The sequence below is a fragment of the Euwallacea similis genome, chromosome 23 (assembly GCF_039881205.1).
Source record: "Euwallacea similis isolate ESF13 chromosome 23, ESF131.1, whole genome shotgun sequence".
Lineage (NCBI taxonomy): Eukaryota > Metazoa > Arthropoda > Insecta > Coleoptera > Curculionidae > Euwallacea > Euwallacea similis.
This window is the reverse complement of record NC_089631.1, coordinates 1,587,281-1,603,642: the sequence shown is the minus strand read 5'-3', so window position 1 is coordinate 1,603,642 and position 16,362 is coordinate 1,587,281. Positions and strand designations below refer to the sequence as shown.

General features: G+C 37.6%; 1 protein-coding gene across 5 annotated transcripts in view; it reads right to left on the bottom strand.

Moving 5' to 3' along the window:
- LOC136416521 (uncharacterized) overlaps positions 1-16,362 on the bottom strand; it is a 71,930-nt gene that overhangs the window by 21,055 nt on the left and 34,513 nt on the right. The window contains exons 1-2 of one of the 5 annotated variants that reach the window (XM_066401722.1): positions 15,375-15,880; positions 4,253-4,299 (exon numbers count right to left, since the gene is read on the bottom strand). The exons of 2 other annotated variants lie outside the window; for them this stretch is intronic. In XM_066401722.1, coding sequence (XP_066257819.1) covers positions 4,253-4,277 — 25 coding nt within the window. In that variant the 5' untranslated portion in view covers positions 4,278-4,299; positions 15,375-15,880. Of the gene's footprint in view, positions 1-4,252; positions 4,300-15,374; positions 15,881-16,362 lie in introns of those variants that run through there. 2 more of the 5 variants (XM_066401719.1, XM_066401720.1) reach the window with 2 other exon arrangements.

Genomic DNA, 16,362 nt, shown 5'->3' with positions numbered 1-16,362 from the left:
AGGTGGGCATACTTTAATAATAGAAGATAATCTCCACGGAACTTCTAGTTGAATGGAGGCCAATCTCCGCCGATGCCATATTTTCACAAACTTTTGTGCCTTGATGAAAAGGGAACTGAGACACAGAGAAAATGAATTAGGGTTCACACAGTTGTACAGCGAGTAAGTTTTAGCTCAAGTTTGTCTATGACGCAAATTTGAAATAAAACGAAGTTACAAGCGACAGTATAATAGAGAATCCTAAGTTTTCTTGTATTAAATCTTGCCTTTGATGACATCATTAACTAGGGATAGGTCTGAGAAATATGAAGAACATCAATTATGCTTATGCTAAAACACTTTTTGAAAACAATTTCTTATTTAAGTTATCGTCATGTCGAAGATTGTACAATAGAGATTTCATAAACCTTTTTGGGTGTTTAGGCCGACAGAAGAGCCGCAAAGTTGAAATTACTTATGAGAAAATTGATGTTTTGAGAATCGAATTCCTCGAATCTTAATAGTTTTGTTAATCGAATAATATTAAACCGTTATTTTTACAAGCGATAAGTTTTGTCTGTATTTTATTCTTCAAAGATGGGCGCATTTGTGTATAAAATTTTCCTATTTCCACACCTGTAGTCGTAGGATTGTTGATAAATTGAAGAACTATATGCAGACGCAATCTGAAATAATTGCCACAACAATGAAAAACAGACATCAATATTATGAAATACTTCTAAAAATGTACAAATTATTAATCAAAACACTCAACATCGATCACTAAAAATTGTCATTTTGTCAGTTCAAAATCTCATTTTCCACCACTATTCGTATCGACCTACGCCTTAAATATAATGTGAAATTCTATGTAGCTCATAACCATCTCTTTCTGGTACACGTTTCTAAATGAAGACAGAAAATATAGGGTACGTATCAATCATCTGCATGCAGAGCCTACTTTATTAATCAGAGTAGGAGACTCCTCACCTGCCACGCCTGTAATAAACAAAGGCGGTTATATAATACGGGGTAGATGGCGCTCTGCATAATTTGATGACATTGATACAGTGGTGGCAAATTCGAATTTTAATGACAAAAGCACCTATTTCTCTTTAAGTACGAAGATCTTTGGAAATAGAAAGTTTTTGCTTTCGGAATTCGAATTCGCAGATATACGCAGGACATCTACCCCAGTACCTCTTACTTTTTGCTTCCCGATCATTTTTTCGCATTTATCCATTTACAGTCATCTTTCGCATTCGAATGCTCTCTTGACTACATACTTGAAACTGATGCAATTTACTTAAGAGTTCATTATACTCCGCGCAAATCTCAATTTTGCCTACAAACGCTTGCCTTTAAAACACCATTAATGCCACCATTAGTGGTAATAATCACTGAAATTCAAAAAGTATCAGACAAAAACCGCAGCTATTCGGGCGGGTTACTTAACGCCTGGTGTGGTAAAAACGATGACTAAACTAATGGTTTTAGCGATTTCCGAACAGTTTTCGAGGAAAAATAAATTATTTAAAAAGCCATAAATCGTTGACTTTTGGTCACGCTGTCAATGCCGAACAAATACTTTAGATGTGGAGGTCTCAACGGAGTCACTACTCAGGTAGGTGCCATATAAATTACAAATTAACGAGTTTTGCATTACAGGAAAAGCTGATGAGCTGTACTTTGAACTAACATCCAAACAACACTTCCTGTAGTCTTCTACTTTCGAAATTCTTGATGCTAATTACTTGGTGAAAAATGTCTAGCGATGCTAGATCCGGCGGTCTCGCGGGGCAATAATCGTTACTTCCTTTCGTTATCGTATGCATAAGCGATTCCCTACAGGTTTTTCGAAACGGTGCGAAGGCACCGAGGTATTCTGAGAATTACTTGAATTTACCAAAGTCATTATATTAAATAAAGCAAACACATTTAAATGCAAATTTTATACGGACATTCGGCGTTGCCGATTGCCGTGTAATTGCATGATTTACGGCCGTTTTGATGAGTTGCCGAGGCGGCATCAAGCGGCCAGAAGGTCCTATAGTTTTAGTTAATAACTCGCTTTGATTTTTTTTAACACTGACCGTATATATCACGACGAGCAGGTCGCCAAAAAGGTATTTCCTTTTATATGAGTCTGGTTCAGAACTTTTTTGGTAGTCAAGTTGTCAGCGTCCGTGCGCAACTCTTGGAAAATCTGATAAAAGCTCCCAATTTTTATGCTTAAATGGGAAACTAAGGGCTATACCTGCAGCGAATATTACTGGTGCATCCCGATGTTTGTTCCCTTGTCCGAAAAAATTTCACGAGTATAATTGAGAACTCGAGTTCGAGCGTCCGTTTAGGCTCTTGTTTGAAATTTAATGGAATCCCCATTTTTGATCTTATACAAGACATTAAATTCTACATCTGCAGTGATTCATTGGCGTATCACAAAGTTCTTAAAAGAAAATGCTTTCCGAGCCTAATTTAGAAGTGTCTCAATTAAAACTCAAAAATTCAAATCTTATCTCTTTCCGTGAAAATTAGTCTTTCAACCACTCGTCAGCCATCAATTATTCCAGACGAAGCACTTTTCAACAACACGTGACACCCTAAGAAAAACCTGATCCTTTCTAATCTCCCTCATGCAATCTGTTCTAACTAACCAAAAAGATCCCTTATCTGCCTTTTTTTGCCCCTTATTGCTGCCCGGTCTGCCAATGGCCTGTCCGTCACCGAGATTCGAGATAAATCTGTCAAAGGCCCGTAATCACTTGTAGATGTCTGTTTTCGATCTATCGATGTTCAAGAGCATTTTGAGACGAATTTTAAGGATCGACCACGCCAAATTCGTGTTGGGACCGTGATAAGAAATGATGCTTTGGAAATGTGGCTTAGAAGTAAATCGACTCTAAATTTCCTTTAAGGGCTTAATGTTTAATAAGACATTCCTCTGATGGATTGTTTTTTCCTTTAAGCAATCGCCCCAATATGGCAGATAATAAAAATCCATATTGAAATACTGTCATAATTCACTAAGCCCCTATGAAACGCGGATCCCATTTATGGGAGAGCGAAGCTTCATTTGGAAGATATTGATTTATAGGACCGTATTGTTAGAGCGCTAATGGATAATTTTTATTATATTAAAATTTGTATGAACGTCCGGTTCGAGCACTATTATCTATTTATCCGGCTCAGGGATATTAATTTTCGGTAGTTTATGAGGATTCGTGTCAGGGGTTATTGATGAACTTTTGATGATGATTACTCTTAAGCCCCACGTTAAGTACCACTTTAGAAGTTTCAAATTTAGTGATAAGGGTAAGTGAAAGCGAAAAATGGTGGTGTCACAAAGAAAATCCGGAATATGCATTGGTGAAAGTGTAGATTCACTCTGTAGGATAATTTGGCAGTTTTAAGTTCCCGGTTCTTTTTGCCAGTTTAACGGTATTTTCTTATCGATCGGTACCACGTCGATGGGCATCAACCAATTATTATTGTCAAGACAAAATATGCGGAAAAAGGTCTGTTTTTGAGGGAGTTAAGTAAGCGGGTTTACACCAAAACATATATGACCTCCAAATTTATCTGAAAACAAACGTTCAAATTAGAAGAAAACCAGGCCAACATTAGGCAAAGCTTGGATCCATCTGTATCCACCTAATTGTCAGGAAAATTTTCGTGTTATAGCGAAATTATGTAAGTACGTTTAAACCAAATACCTTAGAAAATTGCCGCGAAGTGGGGACATGAACCCGATCACCCGAGTAAGCTTTGTTAACACCTCACTGTTCCAAAAACCATTCAAAAACCATGTTTAACGGTGCATCTAGGTACTTATATTAACTATCAATAAACGTAACGAGTCTAACGTGAATAATGCGAAAACCGTTGGCTAAGTTGGCAGAAGGACGGTATGTCTCGTTTATAAACCGAGATAGCATCTCTTCAGTCGTTTCGGGACCATCTCTTGCATACTTTTAATGGTTTCCAGTTTTTTAGCTTCATTTTTATGAGCGGCAGGTATTCCGCGGTTTTATTTTATCGCATGTGCACTTTTTGAGGGCCTGTTAGTCCGTTGTCTACGTGATTTTATTATAATATCAGAGATTGTGAACGAAACCGCCTTATTTGTCATATACCGCTTCATACATACTGTATTATGTACGTATATCTCCCCAATTTGTCTTCTGCCCGAGACGTGAGAAAGCAGTGTTACGCAGGCTGACTTTATCCATGTGATGTTAGGTTAACCGTGGAATAGAAAAAGAGTACTCACTGATTAGGTGCGAACGATTAGTCATGAGTAGCACACAGGAGGAAGATCTGAAATAGAAAAACATAGCCAATTTTTTAACTGTTACAGACAAGCTCATGCAATATATTGAATCCCTAAAGGCAGGTTTAACCTTCTTAAGATTGTGGTAATTCCCGTAAGTAAACCGTGCGATTTTCTCCTTATGGCCGTTTTTAATTACAAGATATTCCTATTTCGAGTTCATAATGTTAATCTCATGTTTACTCAAGTTGTTTCGAGATAATCTTAATTTTCTCGATTAGGAATGGGATAGTTAATATGATCGGCTTACCAGTGTTTGTCAAGCCACTATATTAAATGTTATGGTAACCACCAGTTCTTATGTAATCGCGGTTTCGCTAAAGCAAACCACTGTAAATTAATCGTTATTAATGGAGGGTGTGGATGGAACTCACGAGATTTTCTCCGTCATGAGTTTGAATTTCACAAAAAGGTAAAATGAATTTGATAGTTTAGAAGTAAACCACGACATCAGGAAGCCGTTGGGAAATTAAGAAAAGTTGGTTTAATTATGGTCTGTTTATGTACTGGGGCTTGGCGATAAAAAGTAGCGTCCAGGGTAGACAACAATGAATTCTCTTGACGAAGTTATTTAAAGAGGATTTTTGGTAAATTTGAGAAAAGTGCGGATATTTAGCAGTAGACAAAGTATAGAATACTACTCCCATGTAATGAGCAAAGTGCCTTTAGCAAAAATTTTATCCATAGGGCATGATGGCATCCATTGATACTCGTCTAATAATATTCTATTCTTCTTTCCCAAAATATTGTTCTGAAAGGTTGCTCACATAAATTTATGCATTTTAAAGGTCATTGTGAAGATTTTCAAACGTTATTATGCTCAGAAGTATTTTCTAGACTCCCATTCTCCAAATACTGGCATTCAAATTTAATATAAAAGAACACTTTGCAAAAAATATTAAATTCGAAATGAAACTCCAAATACAATTACATTATTCCATTGTGCGTTCAATTTTTATTCATTTATTTGTTTAAAATTAGATGGAAAAACATTGGCAATGTTTAATACGGGAAATAAAGTTTAAATGAGACTGTCCGCCTCAATATTTATAGTTATCATTTAGTTCAACAAAACATCACTTTCCGTGGAGTTATTAAATATTGTTCTATGTAATTTCGCTAGAACAGAAACACGATATTATTCGATTTTGGCTTTAAGCGATATATTTGAAATAAAATTATACGATTTTAATTAACTACCAAGTTTGCTTTCGATTCAATATCGAAATTCAGGGGAATTTTATTATTCTATTATTACACCGACGAGTGGCCAACAGCATTAGAAAGAAGCGCTTCGGGAAACATAATAGAGGCTTCAATAAGGTCTTCGAATAGTTTTTTAAGCGTCGAGACCCATTTGTGTGCTTAATAGCTAATGCCCCGCCAGGCATACAATGTAAGAACCCTAAAGCAATGAAATTTAAAAGAAAAATATGAATATGAGAACCCTTACAAAGAACTACAAAGCGGGACTATCATATTTTCCGTCATATTTGTTCAGCATTGTGCGAAGTTTGCTCCAACAAGGCATTAGGCCAGGTAGGGAGGCCCCTAAAACGGTTTGCAGGGTAATTTGAGCCCTTTTTGAAGGATATCCGCTTGCATTAAGGCACTTTATTAGCCGTAATAAATGTGATGGAGTGTGGGATCAAAAGAATTTTTCAGCGGATTGGCTGGACTGCAACCCTGCAGGCTGCGAAAGTATTGATAAGTGGGAAGGGTTTTAAGGGTAAAACATCATAGGATAATTACTATTGACATCATATAAGACACCGTCTTAGCAGGCTGAAAATGGCGGGGAAAATAGGCTCTCAAACTACCACTTGTGCGTTTATAGGTTTTATGCTAATGAACTTATGCAAATCATGGCGTAATGAGGTTCACTTCTTGCAATTAGGACTGTAATGAGTGTTCGGAAGGTGAACTTTTTTGCCACTGCTGTGCCACGTTATATGGCAAAACAAGCGGGGAAATGAGTAGGAAATAAACGAACTCGTATCTCGAAAACTAAAAGAGACGCACCAAGCCTTTCTAGCGCTTGTCGAGATACAGAATGGTCCCATCTTCAGCCGAAAGCTCGCCACACATTGACGTTCCTATGACTTAATTTTGACGGCAGAGGTGCGTTATGCACCGGCGTATTCGGCGAATATGCGACGTTAAAAGGTCAGGATGGTCACTGCTGGGGGGAGTGGCAAGTCCTTCAAGGTCATTGAATATAATATTACAAACAAACTGACTAGAACAACATACACAGGCTCTTAAACCTGAGGTGAAATTTATCGTTTCCTCCATGCACCAAAATTGTTGCTACATTTCTTTGCTCCTGGTTGAGTGCTTTGTCGCAACGAAGCGCCGCGTTCTGTAGCCAAAATCCCATAAACTTCCAGCGAAACCGAGGAGTAAAAAAGTAATTACGAACAGCAGCAATTTTATGCCCAAAATTCGCAATTTGCAAGAATAACGTTCGAGGCCCGGAATATAGTGGGTCCCCTTGTTTGAAACAAAACGAATATCTTGCAGCGAGTAGCCATGACGATGATCGAGCAGAATCTTGATAGCACAGAGCGTACTCCTCGCACAGCCTTAAAAATGATTTATTACGAATCATCCCGTATATACTCTCGAGACGTACGAAATTATTAGTCTCAAGTCCTGCCCAACAATTGAATAGCAGCATTTTTGGAAAACAATAACAATGTCCAATTTTCCGCATTCAAATTCCGGGTCATTATTAAAATACCAGCTAATTCCTCAACTAATACCATACCATTACGCCTAGATAATAACAGGGTCGGCTAAACTTTTTTCTGGTTCACCGGAATAGCCTTTTTTCTAAGTACAATTTAATGTGAGGTTTCATATGTGTGTGTTATTTGTCTGGGTCGAGCAGGCACAATCTTTGAAGTCATCGTCGAGGAAACCGCAGAATTGAAGACACGACGTTAATTTTATTGAAAATTGGGATGGGTGCACATGGGTGGTGTTCATGGTTCGGTTACCACCTGGCGCTGCGTTTTTTTTCGGAAGGGGTTAAAGGACTAGTTTCGATGGTTTAGGCTTTGAGGTTTTGTCCGATGGATTTTCAATGGGTCTTAAGTGATTAGCGAGGATTTGAAGGAACGCATGAGGAACGAATTTTGAATTTTGATCAATGTAAAAGGCATGCCGGAGAGTCATCAATCACCAATTATGTTGTATTCTAGGAGTAGTGAAATTCCCAAAAATTATGTAGTTCGGAATCACCTTAATGGTCCTGTTCAGATTTCCTAGGAATGCTCATGGAAAAGTTGTTTTTTGTTGTAAACCACGAAAAATTTACCTTGTTTGGGCTGCATGACTGATGAGAATCTCCGTCCTGGCAAAACATCCAGACCTGGATTTTCAACAACTTTATGTGAATTATAATTTTCTACTTACAGGATGAGTAATAAGCCTGAAAAAACCTTAATTTTTCAAGAAATTCTTAAAAGCAAATTCTCGAAACTTCGTCTACCAGGGGATCAAGCGATATCAATGTTAATATTGCTGTTCAATATGCCCATTTTCCCTGTACATGGAGCTACAAATTCCAGCCTCAGTTTAGGGGTGTCCGGAGATCGTAAGAGATATAAAATCGGTTAAGCTAAGTCAAATATGCATCTGCTAACGGGGATTTAATACGTTTTAAAATTGGAAGAATTCTGAACTAAGAAGAATTGATTCTGTGCAGACTCCAATACCAATGAAAGATATTAACAGTACAAACGATATACCAAACTCGGTTAAGTTTTTAAAGAATTATTGCTATTTGAGCATAGAATGTTTAAGTTTTTAACCTGAACATAGGATGTTTAGCTTTTCTTTGGTAAACATAGGGCTGTAATTGCGGTGACCAAGTGTAAAGGGTATAACTAGAGAGCAAAAAGCCCGTAATGAAATAAAACAATTTGTCATAGTCGTTACATTCAATTGTAAGACCCCGATGTCATTGCGCAGATAATGCATGGCGGCACTCACGATCTATTACCCAAAGGACTTTGCGTGCCGGGAAAAGTATTTCTCGCTAAATTGGCTTCCAACAAAATTATTATGACATTAAGGTTTTTTTCTATGTTTTAAACTGGCAACAAGTAGCTTTTTCATGTAAAATGCACATGAACATCATGGGAACAAAGAAAAATCAATATTGGTACCTAACTAACAGCATGAGTAACTCTGTATGTGACGGGACACGGTGAATTGAAAGGCAAATTTTTCGTCAACAACTTAAGTAAATATTTGATCCTTCTTCTTCAATATTTGACTCTATTTTCGATTAAACAACAGGTTTTTGCAGAAAGCAAACTAAATATTTAGTCAATGCCATAGGTTTTGTGTAAATGTGGTCAGTTTACCCAATTCGACCAAATGACACATTCGCCTTAGGCATTTCGTGGATATTTGCAAATCCACATTTCAGGCAACATATTTCCTGCTTTTTACTTACAAGAAAAAATAAACAATGTATTTCCTTTCTAACGAACTGAATTAACCGCTCTATTACCTTAACAGAGCAGGGCAGGGAAAAACCGGCAGACCCTCTGGCAACCGCTGATTAAAAAGTCCTCTAAATCGTATTAAAAACAACAATGCTCAGTGCCGGTGTCAGAGATCGTCCGACAATCCTGTGAGAAAAAGTCGGCCATTGTTTGGTGAATTTGCGACAAATTGGTTCCGTGTGAGGTACTTTCTGATTTTATGGTGACCGAAGAAAAAACGCAAAAGGACGATTAAGCTTCCCCTATAGCCTAAATATACCAAGTTCAGAAACCTTATTTTGGGTAGGGAAAAAAGGGGGAAGTCGTCTATCAGGCGAGGGGGCTGAGTTTGGGTGACGCAGAAGGCGAAATGCAGCCATGCAGGCCCAAATTTGCTTTGGAGATAAATTCTTTTACAAGGGGATTTAGTTTGTATATATGTTCTAGATCAATGTATTGTGTCTCAAAGGAAAATAAATATGAAATGTAAATTTTATTCTACACCAGCATTAACTAGAGATTTGTTGTTTGTGTGCACCAATTCCAATGCGACTCTACAGGAATTTCTCGCAAAAACTTTAACATTGCATAATTCGCTAACGAAACATTAATCATATTGTTACGATTTCCGGGGTTCGAATGATTCCAGCGTACTCGCTTTCAACGTAAACACTATTTATTAACTCGGCAAATAAACAGAACAACAATTCGCCAACTAATGGTTCACTAATAAATCACTATTTCACAACTACTAAACAATTTAATATCGGTCAGTACAATCGGTGCGCTCTTATAGCTGCAGTAATAACTATAGATCCTATGACTAGAAGATTCCACAATTTTCTTACAAACATGCAAACATTAGCATAAACAAACACACCAGAATATTCGACATACATAAGAAGTAATAAATCACTGGCCAAGCGCTCACGATAAAACCTTTTTTGTCTATGTCTTTTACTTGCGGTCAACATCCACCAGTCGTAACAATACCCTCCTCTTACGGATGTTCGTTTCGAACAGACGGACCCGCATGGTATCTCCTTAATTCATCTAGATGAACGATTCTTTCTTTGCTCTGGGATTGTTTGAGTGACTTCCCCACCTTCTTCTGCAGGTTGTACAGTCAAACGAACAGCTGTTTAATTATGAGGCGTGATCTTAACGTGGGATATGCTAAAACTCTCTACAGAATTGTTGTCATCTTTAATGTGTTTACCCAGGATTTTAATTTCTAGTTCCAGAACTTTCTGGTTAACGATTTTAATCATTATTTTTTAGCTGATGCTCTTTAGTTGTGAGACCGGTCCATTTAATTCCCCTATGAGACCCTTCTGTTCTTTTCTGAGTAGTTTCTGTTCTAGTTTCTGTTCCTATTGATTTTTTACTGCTCTTTAACACACTTAAAATTTTCTTTCAAATGGAAAATCTATTTGAGCCCATATTGTCGCAATAGCCCAATATAATGCGGTTTCCTCCCTGTGCACACTACCTACAAAACCTTATCATACAGCAATAATAGTGACGTGCTTCACTAGACCCGCTTACCGCTTGTCCATTGCCCAAAAGTCGTGACATCTTACACAAAACAACAAAAAAGGAAACATTTTTACCTAATTTTTGCGAGCCTTGCTCCGCTCTAATTCCTCACTTGGGTACCGCGTTTACACCGCACGCCTTATTCCTTTTACCGTTAAATTGATTTGGAAAAAGTTAGCCAGTAGGGTACACCGCACACAAACTAACTGGAACTTTTTCTAATCGCGGATAAGTCCGTAATTAAGCTAACGAACCGGCCCGGTGGGTCAGTGCGTGGGTTTAGTTATCGATTGGGGATGTGAGGGCACGTTATCTGTTAAGAGCCTTAACGTATATTACCTTTTTCCGAAAATACCAGAAATGCCTGCCTTGGTTAGTTAAAGGGAAGGATTTAACCGAGGATTGAACTATCCCTGAAGACCAATAATGGGAAAGTGGCATTAATTCTGCTCTCCTAGTTAAAAAGGGAGGGATTAACAAACAGCAGTTAATGGCTTGAAGAAACAGACCACTACAGTGATTTTCGACCCGTCGTTATTATTGCATTCTCGTTAATTTGTCCGAAATTGTTTCCATTAATGATGCATTAAAGAATCGAACATGCAGGCGCGCGTTATTATCAGCAGTTTATTGATTTGTTCATTTTGGTATATTTACACAATATGGGTCAAATTTCTGGAACAAGTTACGCCACTGAGTGCATTTATTGAAACCTAAGTCCTTTTATTCTGAATGGCGCCATACATTTTTCGCCAAAAACCCTATAAGCTCTCAATAAATTAAAACCTACTATAGACAATATCAAGATAATTATGTAACTCTAGTTGGAGCAGACGGCTATCTCGATGGGATTCTCTCGTTGACTTTGCCACGTGTCACATAAATAACAATTCGGACCCAAAGTCAAATTGCGAGTGCATTAGTCTTGACGTATTGACCTTTCCACCCCATTTTCGACCTCGTGTTTACAACGGAAATTTTAAGTTCGAGAGACATTAATTGTTCAATACCAATAAGGCAATAATTTTAGCATTCGATCTGGGTACTGTATCTCGCAGCAACAGGGCCGCTTCACCTTCACCGAACAGACAATAAAGAGATCTGAATAACTTTACGTTTTTAAAGCAATAAATGCCAGTGCGACAATCGCATCTCGGGAACCATATGGAAGAAAAGGTCTTGGTGTTAGTTGGTTTTTTAAAGCAAAGTTGGAAGTTTCTCAATGCTATTTTGTGTTGATTTTATTCATAGAACTCATCATACAAGAACCTTGAACTGTGCCTTTCGAACTGCTCATTTCTGGAGATTCACGATCTACTGAGAATCTGTTTGTATGGGATTATAGAGCGCACGGAGACAATTCGTTTGAGCTATATTTTGTAGCAATTACTCCACGGGTTCCAGAGGTATCGGCGTTTAATTTGAAATTGGCAAAAAAGGTACCCCCTCCCTCTTACTTTAGAAAAATGTCGAAATTTTTCACGTGCCGATAGTCGGTTTAGTGGATTGATGTGAATCCATTACTGATCCAGGAAACCTTAATGGAGGTCTTGGAAAAGCATTTTTAGGGATCTTCAGTAACAACACCATCAAAATAGAAACATACTGTCCCTGACGTAACAGCGTGCCAATTTACCTAGCGTCCTAACAACCACCGTCACCTGCTCAGATTTATGATATGTGAAATTATTGTCGCAAGTTCTATGACAAATTTGGGCGAATTGGGTCTTTGCGACACAAGAAATGACAGAAAAAATTGGAATATTTACTTATATATTCGAATTCCAAGATTATGTAAATCGAAGCGTTAAATTACCTGTGAAACTAGCGAACAAAACATCTAAAATGAATAGATTTAAATGCGTAAATAATGTATAAAACCCCAACACTTATACAAAATTAAATAGTACGTGAATTTAGTGCGATAGTAAAAACCAGAAATATCCTCGCCAATTTGGTAAAATATATCTGAACATGTTAAATGAAAGTGATAACTCATTTTATGCCAGTTTGTTTCGGTACTTAAACGTACACGGAGAAGTACACAAAGACCCAGTTTATGAAAGTCCTAAAGGTGATTCGAATTGTAAACAGCACTGCTTTTACGTCCACCTGAGAAGATGGTATCAAACTAATTTTCTTCACGCCTAGTACCATCATAAAGATTTTACGAGTCTGGTAAGAAAAATATTTATCATGGTTGTAAGACTAAGTCCACTCTTTATCAGTTGGTTTTTATGTACGTTTACCCATAGATACAGAATTATCATGGACACTAGGCATCGCTGCAGCGGCACTATTCAAATCATATAAAATCAGAATAAAACGTTACGAAGTTTGGATTTTTTGATCGGAGAACATGCAAAATTGCCGTTTTCAGAGAAAAGTGAAGAAATATTTGACAATGCTCAAAACCGTGAAACTCCTCATAACATTAACATGGACATAATTTCCCAAAAACGTCAGAAAGGAGAACGATTTTTGCTACTTTTTGTGCATTCCATGACAGTAATGCTGTTCTTAAACTGCTCTTACTGGTCATTTTTCTATGTCGAATTCCATTTCAAAGGGTTCTTTACTTGGATCTTTATGACACTGTTTGGTGGCCATAAACTGATGCAAAGTCACAGTACAATAAACCAGGTGGATTTATAATCCTAGTAAAATAAAGCAGGAAACGTGTATGTTTACTATGGGATTGACGGTGGCTTAATTGACTCATGGGCATACATTTCTTCTAACCACCGATTAAGGCACTTCGGAGATATTTTAATTTTGATTCAAAAGTAAAATTATTAGCAAGTTAGAACAAACTCGGGTTGTATATGACTCGTATGTAATGAGGCTTTATGCCACTTGTCCATTTAAGGTCTCGGTCGCTGGTTTAGTGAAAAAAGCTTTTGAATATTTCGTAATAAACGTTTTTACGAAGATTATGAATCATTTATTATGATTTTCCAACTTTTGCCAGTGGTCTGGCTGTTATTTATTTAATTACTAGGCAGACAAGTAAATTACCCACTTATGGGCCTGTAGTTTTGCATTGTGAATTTCATTTGCAATATCATATGCAAATTACTTTGTAAATTAACTTGATTGTGTGCGTTTCAAATATGAATTGAGAGGGACTTATTTATTTAGCTACAAGAACAGAATCTAATTAATCTAAATCAAGAGCTCCACTCACAAGTCCGTGGTTGCGAGAAGAAAATTCTTCGAAATGATATTGGACATGAGTGAACGGCAATCCAGCGTCCCATGTAATGACGCAATTGCCGTGTCCAAATCCAAAAAAAAATCCAACTTGTTTTTTCGAGACTTCCTGGATAAAAAAGTGCCACTAAACATTTTCTTTATTTGCAAAGCATTTAGCAATTGTTGGAGCAGGAACGTGTATAACCCGAATCGTGCAAACTGCAGAATTTTCTATTGTGTTGGGACAATACAGGATAAATAAAATAAAAATTGTGGCTTTCCAGATTTCTTCGGATTATCTTGTGACATTCGGAACTAATCGAATTGTCGAGCGGCTAATAAGCAAAGGCGTTTCTTAATTAATTAAATTTCCTTACTGCCGATATAATTTACGTCATTTTGCTTAACTGGGACAGAGCTTTGTCCTGGTAGAAAATTGTTCAATTTCAATAAAACTGCAATAAGATTATTTTTTCAAGAAACTAACATGTTTTTTTTTTTAATTCGCAAAAGATAATTAAATTATGCAGAATTCTTACACTTTCGAAGATATTTCTCAACTCCAATTTGCAATAAGAATGTAACAATGCGGATCTGAGCGAACAATTATCGACTTTTCCCCAATAGCTCATTTTCAAAACTTTCTTTTGTCATGTTTTTAATTTACGTCTCTACTGAGGGCTGTTAGAAACAAACACACAAATTCGGACTTCCATTAAGATAAATAATATAGCTCCTATGGTCCTTATTCATCCACAAATATTCTCGGTGGCATTCTACAGCCTTGGATCCAGAAATAACGACAGACCTGAAGAGAATTATGCAAGATTCACTGACATGAGTCACTTCCCGTTCCTGATATTTCCAAATTCTAAACATCGGGGACGAACTGAAAGGGGGCAAAAAATAATTGAAACCAAATCAAAAGACATTTCACGATTTTATGCAAGGCGTCATGGATTCGCAATTAGGGCACTCCTGAACACCACTTCCATTTTTAACTCATTCAGCGCCACATCCAACATTGCGAATTTCACTGTAACAAAATGCGGACCAGAGGAGACACAAATGACGGGTTGAAAGGGCCATGATTGACACCTTACGCACACACGAATTTGCGCGACGGAGAATGATACGTTTGAGCTATCGGGAACTCTTTCATAACACTGAACTGAAGCGTCTGGTTTAAAGGTAATTACAGAGCCGTAGTAGTTAAAAAAGTGGTCACCATCAGAATGGGGGTTCTGTGATGATATTTTGCCCTGCCCAGGATTAGCGACATATTTGACTTGACCACCACAGCGAGTTTTACATTTACAATTTGAGTGCGTACGGTTCGGCCCCGCAAAATGACAGAAGACACCGGTGTCTGCCACGGCACTCAATACATTAAATGGGCAGTCTTCTTTCTACTCGAACTTAGATCTGAAACTTGTGCCGTTGACCACTTAAGAGTTTCAAAACTGTCAAATACTCGTTTAAAACAATTATCGAATTTTTGCGTGAAACAGTAATCGATTTTCCAAAATATTTAAAAATTTTTGGAAATAAATGTGGTACTTGGAAACAAAATTCTAGGTCTTTAAATTATTTTTTCAAAGTTTCATGTCCAGGTAATTAAGAAGTTAATTCCGTCTTCCACTATTTTCGTGGCAAAATTGAGTTTTCAATCCATGCTCCAAGTGAGATGAAAAAAGCTACTTCATTATCAAGCTACTTAAACTAATTTTCAATGTCCTCTACAACTCTTTGTTTCCCCTTATCTTAATCCCCGTGCTAAACCTCCAGTTTAGTCTGAAAACCTCCTAAACCTGACAGCAAAAACTTACTTCCATCTCCTCCGCGGACATAATCCATCTAAATCCTCTTTACGTGCACCATCCACAAAATGAACTTCAAAACTCACTTAAAGCACCTTTTTCAAGCCGATTAATTCGCATTTCGAAAACAGAACTGGTTTTACTCTTCCAAAAAAACAAAAGCACCAACAATCTGATCGGGAACACTTGAATAACAGTTTCCCAATCTAGCGGGCCGCGATACAACAGCGTTAACAGACCAACAACGTAACAAACGCTAAATCTCCAAACAAAACACTGTTGTTGCTGAAGACCTGTCAAATACGGGCAAGGCACTCTTCGATCCGGGATTTGCTGTTGAAGATATTGCGGCGCTCGTTTACTGTTTGACTTCACGAGAACTGTCAAATGCGAGTCTGACAGGTCGCAACGCGGTGGGTTTCTGTCAACAAGACGAAAAAAATGCGGAATGTTTCTTAGGAATCTCACGCTTCTTACCGAATTTATCGACTTGAAATAGCTCCCACCGCATTCAGAGCTTTACTGAAAGTTGACTGAAAAGCAGAATGAAACTGTTCCGTGGCGAAGCCACGTTGCCGGTTCGTGAAAGCTTTTACGGCAAAACTTAAGACCCTTCTGGTGGAATTATGTACACGAATGCTCGGAAAAATATTCGAGTTATTTTGATGCAGAACGAGGGTAAAATGTCACTTTTTTTTTGTTCAGATTTATGTGCTTAAATTATGGCGAAAACCCGGCCGGAGCTCGGGGGACCAAAAATATATTTTACACTGCAGGTTATTACTTTAAAAACTCGTTGGAGAGTGCGAAATTAGGGTTTCTTGGTATATTCTAAGGCGGAATAATGGTAAATGGCCGGTTTTAAGATTTGAGTTTATGGTGTTTAAAACAGGGCGAAATTCTAAGCGACTCTAATGAGAATGTGGTGCTTTACACCTGTAAGAAGAAAATAAAGACCGAGTTCCTACAAAAATGTATTTCCCGAAAAGCTACTCAG